The sequence below is a fragment of the Lipotes vexillifer genome, unplaced genomic scaffold (genome assembly GCF_000442215.2).
Source record: "Lipotes vexillifer unplaced genomic scaffold, Lipotes_vexillifer_v1.1 scaffold1106, whole genome shotgun sequence".
Taxonomy (NCBI): Eukaryota; Metazoa; Chordata; class Mammalia; order Artiodactyla; family Lipotidae; genus Lipotes; species Lipotes vexillifer.
This window is the reverse complement of record NW_006776601.1, coordinates 1,771,979-1,798,296: the sequence shown is the minus strand read 5'-3', so window position 1 is coordinate 1,798,296 and position 26,318 is coordinate 1,771,979. Positions and strand designations below refer to the sequence as shown.

Sequence of the window (26,318 nt, the reverse complement as noted above, 5' to 3'; positions counted from 1 at the left end):
CTCCCTCTATTAATATTTAAGCACCTCGTATGTCTAATGTGTACACCGCATTCCATGCTCATCCCTGTCAGAGCATAAAGACATTCAAAGAATGGCTCTTGGACTTCCCTTGTGGCACAGTGGTTAAGAATCTGCCTGCCAATGCAGGGGACACAGTTTCGATCCCTGGTCGGGGAAGATCCCACATGCTGCGGAGCAACTAAGCCTGTGCACCACAACTACTGAGCCCAAGAGCCACAGCTACTGAGGCTGCATGCCACAACTACTGAAGCCCTCACGCCTAGAGCCCATGCTCTGCAACAAGAGAAGCCACTGCAATGAGAAGCCCGTGCACTGCAATGAAGAGTAGCCCCCGCTCACCACAACTAGAGAAAGCCCACGTGCAGCAACGAGGACCCAAAGCAGCCAAAAATAAATAAATTAATTAATTTTTAAAAATGCCATCTCTCAAGCCACTTAAAAAAAAAAAGAATGGCTCTTGTATCCGAGGAGTTTGTGATTTCGGGAGAGAGATGAATATCCATGCGAGGGGCTGCACGCCTCACATGGGTGAGTGTGTGCTGGGCAGCTGTTGGATCATTGCTGTTGCAGAGGGAGGGCGAAGTGGGCTGAGGTGTGCGGGAAAGGGTCACGGAGGAAGAGGGACCCACACCTGAGATGAAGGGAGAGAAGTGGAGAGAGTAAGGGGAGAATAAAATGTTTATAATCCATCCACCTTCCTAACCCCTGCGGTCTATACTTAGGAAGGAGTAGGATTGCTCCAGGCCAGGAGTTGGGGAAAGCGTAAGGATGGAGATGATGGCAGGACCCAGAAGTTTCATTCTGGTGTCCCAGGAGATCAGAGCCAAAGCCCAGGGGCTCTCAACTCTGGCTGCACATGAAAATCACTTTGGGAACTTAAAATACTAATGTCAAGACCCTACCTTGATCTGGGATGTCCTGGAAATTATTGGCAGGACTTCAGATGGAAGAAATTCTTTTAGCATGTGGCTTGAGAGCAGTGGCTTCTGTATGCAAGACCCAGGCCACTCTAGGCCAGTCGTGAGACTCCTGTAGTTCCAGAGTGACAGGGATAACTGTTGGAAATAAGACATCTGGCTGCATTCCACTGGTACGGCCCGGCCTCCTTTTCCTGAGTGTAAAAGTGCCTGCTTGTGACATCAGAAGAATGTGTTGACAGATCTGTATCCTGTTTCCGACTCTCCATTATATTTTATGGTGGGAGCAGTAGCAACAACAGCAGAAGCAACCTGGTGTCCCTTTTTTTAAGGATCCTTCAGCTTTCTGTAGGTGTTCATAGACGGGAACAATCCAGAGGAGTGGCTTTCACCGCTGCTGATTTTTATTTGTTTGTTTTGAGGATGTTGGGGAAATTGGGTCCAGAGTTTTAGGGATCTTACTACTTGGGTCCTGTTAGCTTGATTTCTTCCGGCATTACCTGCAAGCCTCTATCATAATGCCTGGCATGTAATGAACTCTCAACTAATGAGACAGCAGAGATCCTCTGAAATGCTGTACTTCAAGTACAGTCTGAGAGAAAAACACTGCAAACTTCTGTTTGTTTGCTCAAGACCCACTTGGTACAAACAGAAAGGTGAGAACAAAGAGAGAGTTGGTCAGTCTTCAAAATAAACCTAGAAATATTTTTTTTTTTTTTTTTTTTTTTGCGTTATGCGGGCCTCTCACTGTTGTGGCCTCTCCCATTTGCGGAGCACAGGCTCCGGACGCGCAGGCTCAGTGGCCATGGCTCACGGGCCCAGCCGCTCCGCGGCATGTGGGATCTTCCCGAAACGGGGCATGAACCCGCGTCTCCTGCATCGGCAGGCGGACTCTCAAGCACTGCGCCACCAGGGAAGCCCAAACCTAGAAATATTGATTGAGATCTATGAGGCATCAGGCACTGCGCAAGATATTGTGGATGTGCAATGATAAACTGGACGTGGCTTTTGACCTCCAGTCCCTAATAATCTAGTAGGAGAGGCAAGAAATGAACATGTGAAAAGTTAACAATGGAGGACTTATATAACAGCTCAAGATAATAAATTCCTAGACCACTTGGAACTGGTCAGAGGAACGCAAGGTCACTTTAGGCTGGGGTGGTTAGAAGGAGGGACGGGCTGGTGTGAACAAAAGTGAGAGCCTGAGGTGGGTGCTGGCATGCTCTGCTTAACGTGCTGTAAACCCATTTGGCAGGAGCCAGAAGGAGAGTTTTAGGCAAGCTGAGAATGGGGGAGGGTTGAGCTCCATAAGGGAGGGCCTTGAATCCCAAACCAAGGTGACAGTTCATCCTGCAGGAAGTGGGAACAATGAAAGTTTTTCAGCAATGTAGAGACTTGTGTGGAAGAGATTCTATGGCCCTCCCCCAGTCTCTGCAGAAGCCCTGTGGTCTACACCACTTCTAGTCATCATGGGGTCTTCTGGGACCCTTGTCTAGCATCATCTTTTTCTCCCACTTAAAGGGCATGACACTTGAGAAAACAGCTTGGAGGACTGGGTTTGGTCTTTTTAAACAAGGGACTTGCTTGTTTTCAATATCCTGTGTGTTTGGCATTAACTTCCTGAAGCGGGCAGGAGTGACTGGGTAGCTTTAGAAAGCTCCCTTCCAGGGAGTGGCAGGACGTATTTAAAGTGATGAAAGGGAAAAACCTACAACCAAGATCACTCTACACAGCAAGGATCTCATTCAGGTTCGACAGAGAAATTAAAACCTTTACAGACAAGCAAAAGCTAAGAGAATTCAGCACCACCAAACCAGCTTTACAACAAACGCTAAAGGAACTTCTCTAGGCAGGAAACACGAGAAAAGGAAAAGAACTACAGTAACAAACCCAAAACAATTAAGAAATGGTAATAAGAACATACATATCGATAACTAACGTAAATGTAAATGGATTAAATGCTCCAACCAAAAGACATAGACTGGCTGAATGGATACAAAAACAGACGCATATATATGCTGTCTACAAGACCCACTTCAGACCTAGGGACACATACAGACTGAAAGTGAGGGGATGGAAAAAGATATTCCATGCAAATGGAAATCAAAAGAAAGCTGCAGTAGCCATTCTCATATCAGACAAAATAGACTTTAAAATAAAGACTGTTACAAGAGATAAGGAGGGACACTACATAATGATCAAAGGATCAATCCAAGAAGAAGATATAACAATTATGAATGTTTATACACCTCAATACATAAGGCAAATGCTAACAACAATGAAAGGAGAAATCGACAGCAACACAATAATAGTAGGGGACTTTAACACCCCACTTACACCCATGGACAGATCATCCAAACAGAAAATAAATAAGGATAACACCCCACTTACACCCATGGACAGATCATCCAAACAGAAAATAAATAAGGAAACACAAGCTTTAAATGACACAATAGACCAGATAGATCTAATTGATATTTATAGAACATTTCACCGAAAAATGGCAGAATACACTTTCTTCTCAACTGCACATGGAACATTCCCCAGGATAGATCACAACTTGGGTCACAAATCAAGCCTTGGTAAATTTAAGAAAACTGAAATCGTATCAAGTATCTTTTCTGACCACAACGCTATGAGACTAGATATCAATTACAGGAAAAAAAATCTGTAAAAAATACAAACACATGGAGGCTAAACAATACAGTACTAAATAACCAAGAGACCACTGAAGAAATCAAAGAGGAAATCAAAAATACCTAGAAACAAATGACAATGAAAACATGACAACCCAAAACCTCTGGGATGCAGCAAAAGCAGTTCTAAGAGGGAAGTTTATAGCAATACAATCCTACCTCAAGAAACATGAAACATCTCAAATAAACAACCTAACCTTACACCTAAAGCAATGAGAGAAAGAAGAACAAAAAAACCCCAAAGTTAGCAGAAGGAAAGAAATCATAAACATTAGATCAGAAATAAATGAAAAATAAATGAAGGAAATGATAGCAAAGATCAATAAAACTAAAAGCTGGTTCTTTGAGAAGATAAACAAAATTGATAAACCACTAGCCAGACTCATCAAGAAAAAAAGGGAGAAGACTCAAATCAATAGAATTAGAAATGAAAAAGGGGAAGTAACAACTGACACTGCAGAAATAAAAAGGATCATAAGAGATTACTACAAGCAACTATATGCCAATAAAATGGACAGACACCTGGAAGAAATGGACAAATTCTTAAAAAAGCACAACCTTCCAAGACTGAACCAGGAAGAAATAGAAAATAGAAACAGACCAATCACAAGCACTGAAATTGAGACTGTTATTAAAAATAAATCTTCCAACAAACAAAAGCCCAGGACCAGATGGCTTCACAGGAGAATTCTACCAAAATTTAGAGAAGAGCTAACACCTATCCTTCTCAAACTCTTCCAAAATACAGCAGAGGGAGGAACACTCCCAAACTCATTCTACGAGGCCACCATCACCCTGATACCAAAACCAGACAAAGATGTCACAAAGAAAGAAAACTGCAGGCCAGGGCTTCCCTGGTGGCGCAGTGGTTGAGAGTCCGCCTGCCGATGCAGGGGACACAGGTTTGTGCCCCGGTCTGGGGAGGTCCCACATGCTGCAGAGTGGCTGGGCCCGTGAGCCATGGCTGCTGAGCCTGCACGTCCAGAGCCTGTGCTCTGCAACGGGAGAGGCCACAACAGTGAGAGGCCCATGTACCACAAAAAAAAACACAAAAAAACTGCAGGCCAGTATCACCGATGAACACAGATAAAAAATCCTCAACAAAATACTAGCAAACAGAATCCAACAGCACATTAAAAGGATCATACACCATGATTGAATGGGGTTTATCCCAGGAATGAAAGGATTCCTCAATATATGCAAATCAATCAATGTGATAAACCATTTTAACGAATTGAAGGAGAAAAACCATATGATCAACTCAATAGATGCAGAAAAAGCTTTTGACAAAATTCAACATGCATTTATGTTAAAAACCCTCCAGAAAGTAGGCATAGAGGGAACTTACCTCAACATAATAAAGGCCATATATGACAAACCCACAGGCAATATTGTTCTCAATGGTGAAAAACTGAAATCATTTCCTCTAAGATCAGGAACAAGACAAGGTTATCCACTCTCACCACTATTATTCAACATAGTTTTGGAAGTTTTAGCCACAGCAATCAGAGAAGAAAAAGAAATAAAAGGAATCCAAATTGGAAAAGAAGAAGTAAAGCTGTCACTGTTTGCAGATGACATGATACTATACATAGAGAATCCTAAAGATGCTACCAGAAAACTACTGGAGCTAATCAATGAATTTCGTAAAGTAGCAGGATACAAAACTAATGCACAGAAATCTCTTGCATTCCTATACACTAATGATGAAAAATCTGAAAGAAAAATTAAGGAAACACACCTATTTACCACTGCAACAAAAAGAATAAAATACCTAGGAATAAACCTACCTAAGGAGACAAAAGACCTGTATGCAGAAAACTATAAGACACTGATGAAAGAAATTAAAGATGATACAAACAGATGGAGAGATATATCATATCCTTGGATTGGAAGAATCAACATTGTGAAAGTGACTATACTACCCAAAGCAATCTACAGATTCAGTGCAATCCCTATCAAACTACCGATGGAATTTTTCACAGAATTAGGAAAAAATATATCACAATTTGTATGGAAACACAAAAGATGCCGAATAGCCAAAGCAATCTTGAGAAAGAAAAATGGAGCTGGAGGAATCAGACTCCTGGACTTCAGATTATATTACAAAGCTACCGTAATCAAGACAGTATGGTACTGGCACAAAAACAGAAATATAGATCAGTGGGACAGGATAGAAAGCCCAGAGATAAACCCACGCACCTATGGTCACCTTATTTTTGATAAAGGAGGCAAGAATATACAATGGAGAAAAGACAGCCTCTTCAATAAGTGGTGCTGGGAAAACTGGACAGCTACATGTAAAAGTATGAGATTAGATCACTCCCTAACACCATGCACAAAAATAAACTCAAAATGGGTTAAAGACCTAAAGGTAAGGCCAGACACTATAAAACTCTTAGAGGAAAACATAAGCAGAACACTCTATGACATAAATCACAGCAAGATCCTTTTTGACCCACCTCCTAGAGAAATAAAAATAAAAACAAAAATAAACAAATGGGACCTAATGAAACTTCAAAGCTTCTGCACAGCAAAGGGAACCATAAAGAAGACGAAAAGACAACCCTCCGAGTGGGAGAAAATATGTGCAAATGAAGCAACTGACAAAGGATTAATCTCCAAAATTTACAAGCTGCTCATGCAGCTCAATATCAAAGAAACAAACAACCCAATCAAAAAATGGGCAGAAGACCTAAATAGACACTTCTCCAAAGAAGATATACAGATTGCCAACAAATACATGAAAGGATGCTCAACATCACTAATCATTAGAGAAATGCAAATCAAAACTACAGTGAGGTATCACCTCACACCAGTCAGAATGGCCATGTCAAAAAATCTACAGACAATAAATGCTGGAGAGGGTGTAGAGAAAAGAGAGCCCTTTTGCACTGTTGGTGGGAATGTAAATTGATACAGCCACTATGGAGAACAGTATGGAGTTTCCTTAAAAAACTAAAAATAGAACTACCATACGAGCCAGCAATCCCACTACTGGGCATATACCTTGAGAAAACCATAATTCAAAAAGAGTCATGTACAAAACGGTCATTGCAGCACTATTTACAATAGCCAGGACATGGAAGCAACCTGAGCGTCCAGCAAAGCAACCTGAGCGTCCATCGACAGATGAATGGATAAAGAAGATGTGGCACATATATACAATGGAATATTACTCAGTCGTAAAAAGAAATGAAATTGAGTTATTTGTAGTGTGGTGGATGGACCCAGAGTCTGTCATACAGAGTGAAGTAATTCAGAAAGAGAAAAACAAATACCGTATGCTAACACATATATATGGAACCTAAAAAAAAATAAGGTTCTGAAGAACCTAGGGGCAGGACTGGACTAAAGACGCCGACGTAGAGAATGGACTTGAGGACATGGGGAACGGGAAGGGTAAGCTGGGATGAAGTGAAAGAGTGGCATGTACATATATACACTACCAAATGTAAAACAGATAGCTAGTGGTAAGCAGCCGCATAGCACAGGGAGATCAGCTTGGTGCTTTGTGACAACCTAGAGGGGTGGGATAGGGAAGGTGGGAGGGAGATGAAAGAGGTAGGAGATATGGGGATATATGTATACGTATAGCTGATTCACTTTGTTATAAAGCAGAAACTAACACACCATTGTAAAGCAATTTTACTCCAATAAAGATGTTAAAAAAAAAAAAAAGAAAGCTCCCTTCCAGCCGTGAATATGCTGTTCAATGACTCAGCAATGGAGGGTTTTGCAATAGGCTTACAGAACCAGACCAGCTTGCTTTTCCTAAGGAAACCTTGGTGTCCTGAGAAAACCTCAGTCTCGGTCCCTGCCCTGCCAGGTTGAAATTCCTTCTGTCTTCTGGTAGCACGCCTGTAGCACATGCTCTGGAACCAGTGTTGGGGTGTCCTAAAAGGGCTTTGGAATCAAGTCAGATTTCAGTTAAACTTTGGCTTTGCCTCTAACGAGTTGTGTGACTTTGGGCAAGTTACCCAACCTCTCCCAGTTACAGTTTCCTCATCTGTAAAACAGAAATAACTACTTTGTGGGGTTATTTTAAGTCTTGAATAAGACAAGTATTAAGTGGCACATAGTAGGTACCCTATATATTTTTGTCTATTACAAAGTGCATAATATTTATGTAAAGGAAAATAGTTGTCTTTGGCTCCACCCTAAAAAATCCGATTTCCTGACTTTCAACTGTACTTTTCCCTAGGCCTGCCCTAATATTTGAGTCCTGCAGGTGGATGTTCACCCCACAGTAAGTGAACCTGACCTAGAAGGGGTTCAGGGAGAAATTTCTGCTGTCCTAGTAGTGGGCCATCCTCACGTTACCAGATCTGTTTAGAAGACCCTTACATCAGGAACAAATTGAACACAGGAATGGGAATTTTGGAATAAAGCAAGAAAACATAAAGAGGCTTTTAAAATATAAAGCTGTGTTTCCCAAACAACTTTCTAAGACAAACACTTATATAATGTTTACTATGTGCCAGGCAGAGTTCAAATCAATAATTAATATTAACTTATTTAACCCTCATATCTATATGAGGTAGGGGTTATTATCCCAGTTTACAGTTGGGGAGCTACAAAGAGGTTATGCAACTTGCTGAAAGTCACACAGTCACATGGGTGACTCTAAGCCCTGGCAGTTCATGGGGAAAATTACTGTACAAAAATTAGTGGAGAAGAGAGCCCATCTGAAATGCTTTCTTTTGAGAAAGGGTATGGGCACTATCACAGAGCATTTAAACTTCAGTGAATCAACAGCACTGTAGTTCAGTCCGTGATGAGACATCTAAGCCCTGCTTCCCAGGTGACCTCAGCTCTTATGAGTGGCCTCCTTGAGACAGTTCTGGCGAGGCCACTCTTTTCTTGATTTCTTTTGACAAACATCTGCTGAGCATCAACCCATGCACCAGGCACAGTGCTGAGTGCTGGGTACACCCAGATAATTATAACAAGTTGCAGGCCCAAGAAGCTCACGGTCTAGCGGCAAAGTAGAGAAATGAACCAATGGTTACGTATACACTAAAGAAAGGGCTCTGCAAGGGTTTCCCTGCCCTTCTTCATAGAAGTGAGCCCCACTTTCTCTCAGCTCGGACCGGAGCCAGCACATTCATTTACAAGAGAGGCGATGTCCACGGACAAAGCTAAGCAGGGTGCCTTTGGTTCTCTGCCTTCCTCGTTCACCACATCTCCCTCATCTCTCTCTCGGTTTTCTGCACTTCTTGCCCTCCTTCCCTCCTTTTTCCATGCCCTCTTGCTTTTCTCTTAGTCACCCACAGACCTTTCCAGGGCCCTTCCCAAGCACGTATTCTCTGAACCTACATGTCTTGCTAGTATATTTAGACATCCAAAGGTAAGTCAAAGAATGAAAAGGGTTGGGAAGCATTGACCCAGATCTTGTCAAACTCATAACAGGTTATTTTGCCTCGTGACACTGGCATTTCTTTTCTCTTTGTGACCTTGATAGTGAACTGAACATTCCAAGATGTTCCCTTATTCAAATGCAGTTTGGCTGGGGATGCTAACATCAGAAACAATTCACGGAGAAAGAGATCAGACTGGGTACCAGAGGTGAGGAAGAGCAAAGTTTGAGGACAAGTAACCTCTCTCCTGCTTTCAGTCCCAAAGCTGCCATCTCTGCATTAGACCTCCCTTAACAAAGCCCAGAGGCTGTCACTGGGAGACGTGCAGCAGCCAGAGGGAACAGAGACAACTGCTTTGTTTGGGGCTCTGGGAGAGAGGACTCAGGAAGATGATGGTGAGAAAGATGAACAGACTGTCCTCCTGCTAGTACTGCTGGCTACTTAGTTACAAGCCTGTGAAGAAAGCATCTTTAAGAGAACACCTTTAACACAGTAACTTTGTTTCTCTTCCAGTAACTCTGTCACTCTACCCCACCTCCCTCTAAGAGACTTAAAGTACTGTCTTTTTCAGAATTCAGTTACTTCTGGGTTCTTCAGTGATGTTGTTTCTTGCTCTTACCTCATTGAAAGGCAGTGAAGCCAGATGGCTCTGCCTCCCTTTTTGCTGCATTACAGGTTCCCTGCCTTCCTTTGTTTGTTTTCCTCTGTTTCATCCACTTATCTGCCCAGAAATCCATCCATCAAACATTTACTGGGCTCATACTCTGTGCAAAGCTCTCTGATGGCTACTCTTGAGGATACAAAGATGCAGAAGACACACTCAGTGCTTTCAGGAACTTGCAATCTGTGAAGGAGACACATCTAAATATAATAAAATAAATATAGACACAGAAGAGATTTTTGTGGAACGTTCATTGACTTTTTTTTTCTCTTTACCGTTTTCAAAGTGAAATGGTTCGTTAAAAACATGCCTCCTACATCTGATGCTCTTTTCTCCTGAGCTCCAGGGAGGCCAAGTTGATCCTTTAAGGAAAGAGAGTTTGACCCGGGCCAGAGACAGGGGCAGACTTTGGGATCAGGCTGGACACCTCCAACCCTAAGATTTCAATCAGCAAAGCAACATACACTTGGGTGAGAAGCAGGCTGGGCTTCATGCCAGACCTTACGACCAACAAAGACAGGCATAGCCCCGATGACAACAGCAGAGGCAATGTTTACTTCTCTAGGATTTCTTTGCACCAAGTTTCTGCCCTTTCTTCAAGAGCATGACAATCAAGGGCGGGCCAGAAGTCATGGCATACTGATCCTTCCAAGAATTTCATCACTGGATTAGCTGGTCTTGAGTAAAAGATCTAGGCAAGAAGCTGGTGAGGAGTGGGTGCGGGGGTAGTACACAGTAAGCAATAGATTTGGAGACAGTTTTCTGGGGCAGGAAGTTGTGGTGCTTGGCATACAGTTTTCAAACCAAATGATAAATAAGGGAGATATAGGGTAGATTCTCCATCTTTTCAACAAAGTCTAGCAAGTGTTACAAAGTCATTCTAGGAAAAATGGATGCTAGAAGCTTCTGTACAACGAAGTGTGAAGCATGGTCCCCAAAACATCTTTCTTCATTTAACTAGGGGATGTCATTTTTACCTGGGAATGCTCTACCTGAGCCTTGAGGGATGAGTCATTCACAAGATGCACAAAGAGGGGAAAGAAAGTCTAGATAGAAGAGAGATGGAGATGTGGAAGGGCTGGGATGAGGGAACTGAGGGTGTAGGAGCAGAGAGAGTGAGAGAAGCACTGCCAGGTTTAGAGCCTGCATAGTCCACACTACTGAACAGTAGGCTGCTAGCGGTGACATACTGGGCGGAAAGGAGCTGAAGGAGGTGGAGCCCAACCACAGGATACCCATTGGGTGGGAAGAACTGAGGGTCTCCAGAGTTTCCTCTACCCACTGGGGCAGGTGTTTCTGGGATAGGAAGCTGCACGGGGAGACCACAGAAGAATCTGTTACAAATGGAAGTGTGGTATAGAAGATACACCTGGAACCCAGGGTAAGCCAGCAGCAACTCTAATGGCTGCTGCATTTCCACTCCTTTGGGTGGTTCAGTCTTGTCTGTGCCCCTCCTCCCCAGCCCCAGACTACAATTTCTTTAGAGACTTGCCTTGAGAGCCATTTCTTTTATTAAGGTCTCACTTGGACAGCATACAAACAGCACAAGCAGAAACTACAAGCCCACACGCAGAATAAATTATGGTATTTGTATTTAAAAGTAGACAATAGAAGACGCTGTGTTACCAGGAGGGCCTCCTGGTCCAGTGTCTGGAGATTCACAAGGTGTCAGCAGCCACCAAGAGTCTGTGACACATCTTCTGTGAGACATTTAAAGCCACGTGCTCCCCTCCAGACATACCTAATGAGGCCCAAACTCCTGCACACAAGCATAAGTACACACACAGATGCACGCACAAGTGAACAGGCAGGGAACAGCCTGTAAACAACAACTAGCTCAGCAACAAGTGAAGTGGACCCAGCTGTGTTCTCCGTGTGGCTCTGGCAGCAGATGAGATCCTGGCACTTATCTTTCACCAACTCACCGGCTGCCGTGGGAGGTGTGAGTGGGCCCTTGAGGCAGTGAGGCAGTGGAGGGCTGCTTCCCGAGGTGAGGGGCCCAGTTTTGTCATCCTGGACTGCAGGGCGAGTGCACTGCAGCTTCCTACGCTACCCCTGCTTTGCTGTCTGGCCTGCCATGCTCTGCCCGCCACTCCCAGAAGAACAAGTGAAGAGATGTGCCCCAGGGAAGTCTACCCACTTGGAGTCCTGTGAGCTGTGGCCAAGTCTCACATGGGCTCCTACACGGGCCCCTCTCCAGCAATGTGACGCTGGGGACGCTATCTCAGTTCTCTAAGCCTCATCATCTCCATCTGTAAAAGTGGGAACGAGAGTATCTACTTCATGGGCTTATCATAAGGAATTACCGATACTTGATATTTCTAAGTACCATGCTAGACTCAAGGTAAATGTTCAAAACCTGTTTTCTTTCCTACCTTCTCCCCCATTTCTTCCTTTCTATTTTCCCATTTTCTGTTTTTAGGTTTATGTAGCCATCAGTGGTCATGTAGCCCTAGTTGGCATCATCTTGACCAACAGGGCCTCCCCAACCTCAACAGAGATTGTCAGTGCGTGCTTCCTGCTATTGCAAAACTGCACCACTGACAAAGTCAATGCGGTGGGCCTCTGGTGCCATCTGAGCCCAGGAGAGAGATCTGGGTCACCTGTGGCCCCATGGACACCTGACTGTCTCAGGGATGATGCTGAGGTGCCACAATGGTATAAAGACATGAACACCAAATAGAGGTGTACAGTTGGCTCTGAGCTGAGTCTGGCTGGAAGCTGGGACCTAGGGGTGGTGCTGTTCACAAAGTTGAGCAGAAACAAAACAACCCCCTGCCAAGAGTGGGCCACCCAAAGACACAGGAGATGTCTTCCTAGCAGGTCTGCCACCAAAAAGCCAGTTTGATGGATCACAGTTCACAACTCTGGTTCTGCAGAAATTTTCCTTCCATTTCTCCATCTGTCCACCCAGCCATCCATCTGGTACATAGTTCTGTACATTATAGGCTGACCAGGACAGAAGACCCTCTGTGCTCATTTAGCACCTTTTATCCAAGGGTATCCTTTATGGGCACTCGGCTGGAGTCTTTTACAGGAATGCGGTGAGGTAGGAACAAGACAGGCAATACCCCTCTTTGTATAGATTGAGAAGTGCTCCAGGTACCACAGTGCTCAAGTGAGCATAGCTGAACCATGGTAAGGGCCGGTCCAGTGCAAGGCACTGGTCTATTCCCCGAAGGCCACAACAGGCCATGGTATGGCTTGTTCCGGGCAGAGCTCTATGTCCAGACTTGCTTTGCTGTTCACACCAGTGTGGGTTTCAAGTCATCTTTGAAGTTCACGACAGGCTTTGAGCGGGCCCACAGCTTTTCCCAGGAAGCCAGCCTCCCAGCAGGCTCAGGGTCGCTGTCTGACGAGCCACTGTCACTGGAATCAGAGGAGCTCTGGAAGCAGATTTCACAGTAGGGCCTGTGGCAGTGGCAGAAGAACTCATCCGAGCTGCTGGATTCTGTGTCGAGGTAGCTGCGTGGAGGAGACAGGGAAGGGCAGCCTGGGGGCGCTGGGGACCGCTGCAGCCGCTGCTCAGGCAGGTCTGGTGAGGCTCTGGCTCGGCGTGGGGCAGCGGGGCACAGTGCCCGGCCAGGACCAGAAGGCTGGTGAGAAAGGGCTGTGTGGCTCCCTTCGGCTCCCTGGGGCTCTGTCTGGCACTGTTTGCTGCCCTCCGGGGAGTCTGGCTTGCCTTGAGGAGCTGGGAGTAGTAAAGGCTTCCCGGAAGAGGGTCTTGCTACTCTGGAATCTGCAGTTTGGTGGTCCAGGCAGGGGCTCTCCCTGTCCTGCACATTTCGCCCAGTGCGTGCCCCAGAACCAGCCCTGTTTACCCGACGCCCCACAGAGGAGGGCACAGAACCTGGCAAGTGCGAGCGAGCCCGCTGTGCCGCGCCCCTTCTCCTCACCATGTACGGGCTGAAGCCCAGCTCCTTGGAGAGGGGCATCTTCTGGAGGCTGTGGCAGGCACTGCTCTTCCAGGGCTGCTGGGGACAGGATGGGGGGCAGGGGACGGGAGCCTCAGGGCCCAGGCCCAGATCTTGGAGGACTTCCTGAAGCTTCTCCCTGATCACTGAATTCACCCTTGACGGTCGCGCTTGGGGCCCCTCTGAGTTCTCCAGCTGCCCCTGTCTCTGGGGAACAGAGCCTTCTCCGCCTGGCGTGAGACCCTGCTGGAGGGCCATGGGTACCTGGTCTCTTCTCTCCACACCCTGGCTTTGCTCAGCCCGCGGCTTCTGGCTGCAGCCCAAATTTAAATGGTCAGAAAAGTCTTGAGAGGCAGCAATTTTCTCCTGCCCCGGCGAGGGGCTGGTGTCCTTCACAGGCCCCTTGAGGCCTTGTACACCTGAGGCGGGTGCTGAGGTACTCTGGGAGTCCTGGGTGGCCGGGCTGGTATCACTCAGAGAGTCAGGGAGACATTTCAAAGACCCTTGAGCTGCTAGGCTATGGGGAGGGGCTGCAGCCAGGATGTCCTTGCTGTGGGAAGAGGCAGGAGGGACAGCCCCTTCGGGGGGGTCATAGGTGCACTCAGCTGACATCAGCCTCACCAACTTCTCTTTGGCGTTGTTTACTTGTTCTTGCAGGCTTTCAATCACAGCATTTTTCTGTAAAACAAAAGCAAAACCATCAACAAAAGATGCTGCTGAGGGCTTTCACACTGTCTCCCATGGTGGAGAAAGGGTGGCATCAGAAGACATTGGTTTAAATCCCAGTTTCTCCACGTATTAGCTGGTGATCTTAGGCTCTGAGGAGGTCCCTCCTTGAGGTGAAATGAGATGATGCATACAAAGCATTTAGCACAATAACTGCCATGTGTGCTCAATAACGGTTTACTATGATTTATTGTTGTATGATCTTAGTCTCCCCATACATCCCCAGACTGTGGCACTGTCTGCGAGAAGGGCGGTCAGGGGAGGCACAGTCTAGCTGCCTGCTGGCTGCTGCAGCACCCTCTCAACTTTGCTCAGAACACAGGGGGTCAGGTCACTCTGCAGGACACCAGTCAGAACAGTGTTTGGGATGGTCCAACTCTGGGTATATCATACTTCTGCAAAATACAGATGACCTTGAGGCATCTCTGAAGGGGATGAAGGAATAGGGAAACAAGAATTTTGCCACTTGCTAAACAGCCTAGAAAATGGGAAGAACAAGAAGGATGGAGATTCCTGGGCCAAAGTGACAAGACTGGAGCCAGGGGTGTGGTGGGGGGCAGTTAGGGGGGAATGAGAATCTCAGGTTGGTGTTATCACCTCCCTCGGCTGGAACGTGCGGGTAGGAGGCCAAAGCTACCATGTGGCACTATCAGCTGTCGGTATCTCCCAAAGGAGTGCAGGCATCAGAATTACTGGAGAAGCTCAAAAAAAAAAAAAAAAAAAAAGGATTATTGGGCCTAAGTCCCTGATAGCTTGATTCAGTAGAACTAGAAGGGAGCTCAGAAGATAAATGAAGTTGGGCAGTTCTGCTAGTGAGCTGCCTACCTGCTGCATGGCTGTTAGTTGATAAACAGGCTGTGCCAGTGAGGCTGGCAGGTGACAGCTGCAGAGATGTGCCTGTTCTAACTGCAGGACCATGGGGCATGAAGTAGGAGGAAGAGTAACAGCAGTGGGTGTGCCCTGAGCATCCTTCGGTGCTACAGCAGCTGATCGTCTGGTTCAGACCTGATGTCCACCTTCTGGAATTTCTGATGTTCAAAGGCAGTGGAGCAGGAGAGAGATCATCGTGGGGAACTGATGGGTCTTGGGGCAGATGACACGGGGTCGAGAGTTTGGAGAAGATAATAAGAAGTGCTTGTCCAAATACCAAAATGCTGCCTCTCTCCTGTCATCCTCTTTAGAAGCTGAGGATGAGCATTTGGACATCCATTTATTATGCCCTAGAAGTAAAAGGATGTTTCCCTTCTTTTGGATTCCTGACACAACTTGCCTATGAATTGAATTTGTGGTTTCTTCTCAAGTAGATATGGAAGAGTTGCCCAGAAGTGAACCTTTGAGGGAACAGTAAATTAGGTAAACTAGTCCAGCAAGAGTCTTCTGGCAGCAACTCCATGGCAAACCTACTGCTCCCTACTTATAAGCAGGAAGGTGATTTTTCTGATTATTGGTACTCCCAGTTTCATCCTGGTTTAGACTTCTCTTATCCTCAGGAGAGAGTTCCGAACCAGTGAGCAACTGGTGAATAAGCGGGAGGACTTGCAGCTGAGCACCTGCCTGCTCATTCTCCCTTTTCCTCAGCCAGAGCGGTAAGGGCTGGGCGTTGTCGCGGAAGTGTAGGTGACTCAGGGACTCGCCAGGAGCAGAGCGGGTGAGTAACAGGAAGACATTCACTCAGGCTCTTCGTGATATCTGGGTGGTGCCAGGTATCTCTTTGAGCATCTCACGGGGGTGACTGCGCTGGCTGCACCGGAGGGACCCCAACTCTGTTCCTCCTCAACAGCCCTTCCTCGTGAAGCCCACCTGGCACATTCTCACGCTGGCTTCAGGAGGCCCTACCGCCTCACAGAGTTGGGAGGGAGCCATCAGCTGATGACAGCTACCCCAGCAAGTGAACTCTGAGTGCTGCCTTTTTTTTTTTTTTTACATCTTTATTGGAGTATAATTGCTTTACAATGGTGTGTTAGTTTCTGCTTTATAACAAAGTGAATCAGTTATACATATACATATATTCCCATATCTCTTCCCTCTTGCGTCTCCCTCCCTCCCACCCTCCCTATCTCCCCCCCCCAGGTGGTCACAAAGCACCGAGCTGATCTCCCTGTACAGCCACTATGGAGAATGGTATGGAGGTTCCTTTAAAAACTACAGATAGAACTACCATATGAGTGCTGCCTTTTTGTGCCTTATCCACAAATTCCTTAGAGTATAGGAAAACAGTATAAACCTTGAGTTGGGAATAATACTCTTCTCTAGCAAACCAAACATCTGAAGCTGGCTGGTGACAGATTTAGAAACATCAGTCTAATCAGTAAATCTCCCTTCTTACAGAAAAGGAAGTGGGACTCTGTTTTCACCATGGCTGCATACTAATCAGAAGTGTGGTTTGCCACTGTGAGACGAAAATCTGACCGACCATGGCAGCTGCACTGAAGCGAGCTTATTATGATCACTTTTGGCACACCCAGGGAAGCAAAACATCCACAGGCATGTTTCATAAGGTGCAGGCCACAGGGAGAAATGGAATCTCCCCCTCTTTCTGTGTTTCAAGGAAGAAAAGTAAAGGTGAGTTTCGTCTGCTGCAGAGCGTAGAAGGGAGGTTCTTCAAGCTCTGGGAAGGTTCTACCTGCTGGCCTCCACACAGCCTGGGATGTCAGGGATGGATGCTGCCCCAAACAGTCTTTGGGGGCCATTGCCATGGGGAAAGGGGGGCAAGAATGAGAAGATGGACTGCCCAGATGGTGCGAAAGTAGGAGGAGGACACTGGGGCAGCACAGGGGCTGCAGAGGAGGGAAATGCGGCCGAGAAGCTGGGGTTACGGAGGCAGGAGAGATTCTTGTGTTCATCCTCTGGGCAGTGCTGGAGCTGGGGATTCAGATACCGGAAACTCTCTAGGCCTGCCGCAGGGCTCTGGGATGGGCTGCTCGTTCTCAGGCCTGCCCTGGGAAAGGTGTTCAGGTGTGGGGTGTCGGGGACAGGAGTCCAGCATTTTACTACCTAAGCATCTGCTCCCTATTAGGGCCCTGCCTCTGCAGACTCAAGGCATCTTTTTGGTAGAGCGGGTTCAGTCACTGCATGGGAAACAGGGTAGCATGGCAGGAGTACAAAAAGAACGTCACAAATTACCATAAGGCTAAAGAGTCAGGCCACTTGGCTGTTCCAACATTAGCTGATTGTGAATGAAAACCATCCTGGGTGTTCTCGCCAAGTTTCTGGCCTTCTGTTTAGCTGAAAAAAAAAATGTTTCTTTGAAGACTTCAGAGAATATCAATGGCAGTGCCACTTCCTTGCCAGGTGGGAAGAAATCTGGCTCTGAAAAAAGGTCCTGAATGCTTGATAAATAGTAAAGAAATGGACAAGTATTGCTCTGATGGATAAAAAAGGTCCAGAACCAAGGGAATGGTGCGAGGGACTGAGGGTACCTGGGGAGCTGAATCCCTTCATTGGTTACATTCCTTAGGTCCCCATCACACCATCCTTTCGCATAGGGACTATTGGTACCCAGTGTCAGTCCAATACAAAAAAGCATAATTTCCCATATAGCACCTACTCAGGTATGTTCTCTACTAAAACAAAAATATGGAATATAATTTAGTTAGTGTGAAAAAACTGGCTAATTCCTCTGGGCCCTATGCCTCCTCTCTGAGGCAGTGCAGCCTCAAGCTTTCCCATGTGCTTTCTTCAAGCCCACATCACTCTACCCAGTTCTGGGAGAGGTGCCAAATCTGGCTGAAGAACAGAAGAAAGAGGACTGGGGGGCTCCCAGTCCCAGAAACAGGACTGGGCGCTACTGTGATATTCAGAAGCTCTATTCATCCTTCCTCCCCATCTTTAGACACCTCTTAATTTTCTGGGTTGGTAGGATGATTGACATTTCTAGTTAGCACCTGGAAGAGACAGTAAGGAGCCCCATAGGATCTTGGAAACAAGGGCACTACTCTATGTAAAGAAAGAATGTATCACACAGCAGAAGCTAGCATCCACTACTCCTCAGGGCCTTTACAATGCTGTTCCCCACACTTGGAATGCTTTTCCCTGCACTCTTTGCCTGGCTAACTTGTAGTTAACCTTCAGCTCTCAGCTCAGAGAGTCTTTTCCGACCACTCTAAATTAGGTTTCCTTGTCCTCACCACTCTTTCTTCCCACTCTGATCTTTCCCTTCATAATTCTTATCACCATTTATAACTATATGGCTACTTGATCAGTATCTATTTCCTCCACTACACTGTGAGCTCCATGAAGGTAGGGACTCTGTTTGTTTTGTTCATCAGCACTTAGCACAAAGCCTGGCACACATCTGTCCAATGAATGAATGAAGTGGGTGAGGGTCAGCAATGGGAGGGGCACTGAGGAAATGTTAAGGTTTTGCTTGCCGCTAAGGGAGACCAGAATGGCTAGGAATCGGGGAAATGGGAGGAGGAGAAAGAATGTTAGCAATGAGGCATATGGGGCCCACCAATGCATGACTGGAGTTCTTTATAGAGAATCCAGCAGGCAGGGTCTCGCTTACTTCTGTGAGGAGTCTCTCCATGGAGTTTTTCTCTCCTCTAACGTGGCAACTCTGTTCCTCACCATACTGGGTGTGCAAGCTTTTGCTGGGAGTGCTGAAATATTTGGCCATGCGTCTGATTGTTTGGTTTTCCTCTTCAAATGCCTTCCATTGCTTCAGCTGTTGGATAAAAGAACACATGTTATTTATTTAATTACACACCCAGAAACACATTCTCTCACTCTTCCTCAAAAACACCAAGGAATGACAGTATCATAGATAAATGCACAAACTATTCTCTCCTCAAAATGTACTTTACTCTGGAAAGTTCACAGACAGCAATGACAGAAGGTTTAGAGAATGTAAAGGTTATAACATTTAAAAATGCCAAAGGAAGAAGATGACAGGTCGATGAAACAGAACAATCGGCTGGACCCATCTACCAACCCACTGCTGGACTGGTCAAAGAAAACCAGAGCTGAGGTGGACTTCTAGAGCCACATTCTCAAGCCAGGGTTTAGGAGCTATAACAGGGGGGTTAAGCAATCTAAACACTGTATTTCAAATGAAGCTGGTTTTAGTTGTATGCCACTCTTCTTAATTATGCTCATGTGTTGAGTGATGGTGTGCTTACTGCTATCAAAAACCCAGGTCCGGGCTTTCCTGGTGGCGCAGTGGTTGAGAGTCCGCCTGCTGATGCAGGGGGCACGGGTTCGTGCCCCAGTCTGGGAAGATCCCACGTGCACGCGTCCGGAGCCTGTGCTCCACAATGGGAGAGGCCACAATAGTGAGAGGCCCACGTACCGCAAAAAAAAAAAGAAAAAAAAGTTAAAAATAAATAGGGCTTCCCTGGTGGCGCAGTGGTTGGGAGTCCGCCTGCTGATGCAGGGGGCACGGGTTCGTGCCCCAGTCTGGGAAGATCCCACGTGCACGCGTCCGGAGCCTGTGCTCCACAATGGGAGAGGCCACAATAGTGAGAGGCCCACGTACCGCAAAAAAAAAAAGAAAGAAAAAGAAAACCCCATCCTTCTAGAGGAATTTTTTTTTAATTTAATTTATTTTTTTATAGAGCAGGGTCCTATTAGTTATCTATTTTATACAAATTAGTGTATACCTGTCAATCCCAATCTCCCAGTTCATCCCACCCCCACCCCTGCCTTCCTTGCTTGTGTCCATACGTTTGTTCCCTCTAGAGGACTTCTAACCCAAGTCAGTGATCAAGGCTCAGAGAAACAGAAAACCACAGGTGTCAATAAAAATTAATAAAAATGATAGAACATCAGGTCTGCGATCTGTCTTTTTTCCTTGACAAATGAGGAAAGACTCAGGAGGAGGAGGATTTGTCTAGGTCCACATGGCTACTTAGCATCAGAGTCACAGCTGTAATGAGGGCACTGTGCCACACTGCACGTCCTCAACACAGCTGATGAGAGAGACTGTCAACTGTGAGGGTCCTAGGGAACGTTTTTCAGGAGATACTGGTTTTGAGAACCAGTCTATGGATGAACAGGCCAGTTTAGTTTAACAGGGATGGGACTGAACAGAGAACATTCACAAACAGGGACACGCTCCTGAGCCTGTGGGACACGGTCTCCTCCTGGCGAATGCCAGGGACGTGATGCCAGGGGAGGCCACAGTGCTGGAGGCATCTTTTCCCTTAGGGATTCTCATAATTAAGAGCCCTAGTGATGGACGCTGGGCACTCTGGGACCTTAGCTCTAGAAATGATGCTGAGATACCTGTGGGGAACCTCACAGGGATCCTGGGATGTCTTTGTTTGCTCATCAAACATTTACTGAGCTCTGACTATGGAAAGTAACCTAAATTTGGTAAATCTCAGATAACATTCTAAATCCTGCCATCAATTTCAATACCACATTCTGCCCAAGTCCTCTTGGGTCCTCTGTTAACTCAGCATGAGTCCTTCATGGTACCAGGAGTCTGTGTGACCTGTGCTGGGTCGGGCCAGGAACCTGTCCTGTCAGATGCCCTTCTTGAAGGGCCCCTCCCCAGGGTGCTGTCCTCTCAACACCCTGCTCAGGAGCTACTGGAGCCCAGCACTACAGGGTCACTGTACGGCCATGGGTGGATGGTGCTGATCGCCAGTGCTGCTCTCCTAGCACTGGCCCTAGCAGTGTTGCACTATCTCTGTCTCCTCAGGGCCCCCTCATTTCCCTAGCAGCACAGCTTTTCCTTTCTCTCCCCCCCGCACCTCCAGACCAAGCCTTCCCTGCAGAGCTGCTGGAAGAACTGCTCAACATTGGTGTAAGGGCACTTCCAAGGCTTTTGGTCCGTCTTGCCCTAAGCTGGCTGGGTGGAGCCAGGGTGGCCCTTGACTAAAGCCCCCTGCCCCTCCAACCCCCTCCCCCTTAATTCCCCGTTTGTGAAGGTCCTGGTCCTTAAGGCTTGACTCTTCAGGATTTCTGGAATATGGCTAGAAATGACCCTTAGGTCATAATTTCAGGACCTCCCCATGGCCCTTCTTTCAGAAGGACAGGGAGTCTTGTTTTCTCAGCATCTGGGTATGTGCGTGTAGCAGGCAGAAAATGGCCCCCCAAAGACGCTTCGCTCCCAATCCAGGAACTTGTAAATATGTTACCTTACATGGCAGAAGGAATTCTGCATACGTTATTGAGTTTAAAACTGTGAGATGGGGAGATTATTCTGGATCATCCAGGTGGGCCCAATGTCATCACAAGAGTCCCTATAAGAGGGAGGCAGGATGGGAGATGTGACAATGGAAAGAGAGGTCAGAAAGAGAGACTGGAAGATGCTGTGCTGCTGGCCCTGAACGTGGAAGGAGCCGTGGATCGAAGAAAATGCAGGAAAATGCACGGAAACAGATTCTGCCCCAAAGTCTCCGGAAGCAACGCAGACCTACTAACAACTTGATTTCAGCCAAATAAGACCCATGTTAGATCTCTGACCTCCAGAACTATAAGGCATTAAATGTGTATTGTTTTAAGGCACTCTGTTTGTGGGAATTTGTTATAGCAGCAATAGGAAACCAAACAGTGGGATTAAGTCTCGGGTCTTTAATGGGGTGCACCGGGGCCTTCAGAAGTTCACCCCATGTGCCTCTCTCACCTCCTGCCACTCTCCCCTTGTTTCAATTTGTGCTTCGAGAAGAGCAAGGGCTCACGGTGTTCCAAACACCTCCTCTTCTCTCTCATACCTCTCTGCCTCTGTCAGAGGGTTTCCCCCGTCGGAAATGCCACCCACTGCTTTACCCCAGTCTGCGCTGTGAACATTTCTTACTCCTCATTCAAGGTGGGCCCAAGCACCTCATTTTCTGAGACGGTGTCACTGAGTTCCCAGACAGGCTGGGGTACCCCTTCCTTGACATCGTGTAACGTCCTCCAACACTATAACACAGGGGTTATAAATCCTTTCACGTCAGCTCCCAACTAGACCTAGAGTGAGGCCATGTGTTTAACTGCCTGTTCCCAACAGTTAATATTTGGATGGACAGATACATGGACAAATGAAGGAAGTTTCCTTTAAAAAGCTCATCTGTCTGGTAAGGTGCTGAGACATTTACAGAGGACTATGATGCAGAGTAGGAAGTCATGAGTACCTTCCTGGAGGAGCAGATGAGACACTTTGTGGGTTTAGAGGATAAAATAATGTCCTACCTCAGGACCCACCTGCCTCTCAGAGGTGGAGGGAGGGGTGTGTGTGTGAGGGAGGATGGGTCACATCTAAGTCACAAAAGCAGAGGCTGGCTCACTACTGGTGATGACCTCAGCGTTTGGCGTAAACACTTAGGCATTTCCTGAGGGCCTGTGGAGAATGCTACTTAGTTCACTTAGCTCTTCAGTCACATTGTCCATTTCACCCAGCTTTCTGGCACTGCCTACCTGCCCTTGAGGAGTCTGTGCCTTTGCTTTCATAAATCCCTCCCATCACAGTCCAGTTTGAAGGCTCAGTAGCAAGAAAGAAGCCTGCCTCCCTGCTCCCTTCCCTCTCCTTGTGGCTCTCCTCACACACTTCTCCAAATTCGCTCAGCTGTCCTACTGTCCTGGGAATGTCCAGTCTCTGATCTCACAGGGAGAATCTTTCTTCAACCAAAGGCCACAGAGTCAGAAGGGAAAATCAATTCAGGGGCACACAGAAAACCTGAAAAACCTCAGTTACTTTTATATTTTGAAAAACAATTTACCTCCTATACCTAAAATACAATTGACTATAAAATATATTTTTTTGTTTCAGATCATGGTCAGTTCAAGAGGAGGAAAAGCATGAGAGAGAAAATAGAAAAGATACAGTATGAGAAAGGAAGCTCAAGACAGCTAGGAGGACTGAGATAGAGAGAAGGAGAGAGAAAGGCCAACACAGTCCATCTGCCCAGTTCCGGTACCCCAGTCCCAATAATTCCATTTCCACTCCCACTTCAACAAACCAAGTGCCTGTCCTTAGTTCAAACCCAGAAGACAGATTCCAAGATGAACTTCATCTTGCATTTTTATGTCTGTGTATAAGATGGAAGTGCACCTAAATATCACTATGGTCCCAGGTCCTGAGGATTTAAACACGGAGGAAAGTGGAAATCTTGTATCTGAGGCTTAGGATACAAGAGGGACAGAGGCGAGTGTGGAGAGAGGAAACCTAAGTAGGGCCACATCAGGGAGTTTACTGATTCACTCAATTTTCAGATGGAGGTCTTGTGTTAGATCAGGAAAGCTTTCTTCTAATAGTTCCTTGGTGATTACTTCTGCTCTAAATTATCTTGTTCTCTTTCAGAGACTCCTATTAGCTTTAAATCATATCCTTAGACCTGCTCTCCACATTCTCTAGTCTCTCATTTTTTCCCTGTGTCCTTGTTTTCTGTTTCCTTAAATTAACCCACTAATTCAGTATTTTGCCATGTGCAGCTGCCTATCCAATGCTTCTATTGGCATTTTAAATTTAACACAATCTTTTTCATCCTTATTCAATATTTCATGATCTAAGATTATGTCATTTTCATAATGGTTTACTTTAGTCAAAGAGCGGCAATAACCTTTTAATCCTATTGATAAGACTAATCAGATCCCTTCTAAAAACCTTCTATTTTACTTCAGAGGAAGGCAGCTTCTCTAAATCTTCAGAAATTTGTGGTCCTTTTATTGTGAACTGCAGAATCTCTTCATAGATCCTTTCCCCCTGAATTTATAGTCTTACGTGGGAAAAGCTATAGTTTCCTGGTATATAATAAATACATTCTCTTGGCTTTTCCCTCATCATCACAAGATGGCTGCCATAACTTCAAGCATCAAAAACATTCAAGGTAGGAAGAAAGTAGAAGAGGCGATGACAGCCACCCCCATAGCTTTTTTTAGGAAAGCAAAAGCTTTCTCAGAAGCCTCCCAGAAAACCTTTGGTGTTCAAAACTGTGTTACATGGGTATACCTAGCTACAAGGGAGGCTGGCAAAGCAAGTGTTTAGCTCTTTCAGTCTATATAGTAGAGGTGAATCAAGGAACAAAGGGTTTGGCAATGGGTGGATGGGTTACCAATCAACAATGTTGGCCCCAGGGCCTAAGGAGTGGGCTTCCCAAAAGTCTCCTCTCCACTCTCTTTTACCCATCTCCCAGGGAGGTACAACCCTGGCATTTCATAGCCCTTTTCTGCTACATCCCAGACAAATAAGACTCAGCTCTCAAAGGCTTCCTTCAATCCAGTTCTTATAACATTAAGATTTAGCAAAAGTTGCTCTAGTTTCTGGGTCAGAGGCAATGCCCATCCTTGATTTTTTTTTTTTGGTGGTATGCGGGCCTCTCACTGCAAGTTGCTCTAGTTTCTGGGTCAGAGGCAATGCCCATCCTTGATTTTTTTTTTTTGGTGGTATGCGGGCCTCTCACTGCTGTGGCCTCTCCCATTGCGCAGCACAGGCTCTGGACGCGCAGGCTCAGCGGCCATGGCTCACGGGCCCAGCCGCTCCGCGGCATGTGGGATCTTCCCGGACCGGGGCACGAACCTGTGTCCCCTGCATCGGCAGGCGGACTCTCAACCACTCCGCCACCAGGGAAGCCCCCATCCTTGATTTTCAGTGCTGCTGCTACAGATTTTTCCATATTTGTTCATCCTCTTGAGTATTTTAATGAGAATTTATGAAAGGGAAAAAGAGTAAAGGGCCTCTGCCTGTGTCATACTATCGTGCCCCAAAGTGCACTCTTCACTTTTATAAATACACTCCCATCCTCCATCAGGCAACACTTTAATTACCAGTTAGCTCCCTCATGGAGAAGTCATACATGGTCAACTGGTAACTGCACTGGGAATAAGGATAGGGTAGTGAGGGTGTCGTGGGATGAGGGAAGCCTCGGGAGGAAGAAAAAGAGAACTAGAAGAGACACAAAACAAGTGCTTAATGCCAAGCTCATTAACTTGGATGTATGTGGCTCAGTGGTACCCTGGGGCATAACGTGAATAATTTAACATCATTTTCCTTTCAGAGCTTATGGATTCCTTCACCTTTCTCTCTGACTCCCTTTCTTTCTGTTTGCTGTCTGGATATTTCTCCTTCTATCTTCCTCCCTTGTTTGATTTTTTCTTAATCCTCATAATAAGAAATACATTTTATTTTACTTTTTTAACATCTTTATTGGAGTAAAATTGCTTTACATTGTTGTGTTAGTTTCTGCTTTATAACAAAGTGAATCAGATATACGTATACATATACCCCCACATCCCCTCCTTCTTGAGTCTCCCTCCCACCCTTTGTATCCCACCCCTCTAGGTGGTCACAAAGCACGGAGCTGATCTCCCTGTGCTATGCGGCTGCTTCCCACTAGCTATCTATTTTACATTTGGTAGTGTATGTATGTCCATGCCACTCTCTCACTTCGTCTCAACTTACCCTTCCCCCTCCCCGTATCCTCAAGTCCATTCTCTACGTCGGCGTCTTTATTCCTGTCCTGCCCCTAGGTTCTTCAGAACCTTTTTTTTTTTTTAGATTCCATATATCTGTGTTAGCATACGGTATTTGTTTTACTTTTTCTGAATTACTTCACTCTGTATGACAGACTCTAGGTCCATCCACCTCACTACAAATAACTCAATTTCGTTTCTTTTTATGGCTGAGTACTATCCCATTGTATATATGTGCCACATCTTCTTTATCCATTCATCTGTCAATGGACACTTAGGTTGCTTCCATGTCCCGGCTACTGCAGATAGTGCTGCAATGAACATTGTGGTACATGACTCTTTTTGAATTATGGTTAAGATATACATTTTAAATTTAGTTTTTACTTTTTCCTTACTGTAAAAAGAAAAGGAATGTTCTACATTTTCCTCTTTTTATTAAAAAGAAAGAAAAGGCATTTTAAAATTCATAAAGACCCAAATGTACTTTTCTCTGAATGTGCAATTGCAAACAGGAAAGAAGGAAAGGTTCCTCACTGCCAGGCTAGTACAAGAAATGACATTATCAGGATGAAGGGGGGACTGGGGATGCATGCAGCAGACTGGAGGGTGGGTAGAAAAGCAGGTCTGTGAGGCAGCCACCTGGGCGGAAGTGGTGCCACTACTTGGCTACTCTGGTCAGCCCTTCT

General features: G+C 46.0%; 1 protein-coding gene across 2 annotated transcripts in view; it reads right to left on the bottom strand.

Annotated features, from left to right (window-relative positions):
• Window positions 1-12,845: 12,845 nt before the first annotated feature.
• Window positions 12,846-26,318, bottom strand: part of GPR156 (G protein-coupled receptor 156) — a 61,410-nt gene continuing 47,937 nt past the window's right edge. For both annotated transcript variants that reach the window (XM_007450514.1, XM_007450515.1), the window contains exons 8-9: window positions 18,803-18,961; window positions 12,846-14,247 (exon numbers count right to left, since the gene is read on the bottom strand). In XM_007450514.1, coding sequence (XP_007450576.1) covers window positions 12,901-14,247; window positions 18,803-18,961 — 1,506 coding nt within the window. In that variant the 3' untranslated portion in view covers window positions 12,846-12,900. The remainder of the gene's footprint in view (window positions 14,248-18,802; window positions 18,962-26,318) is intronic.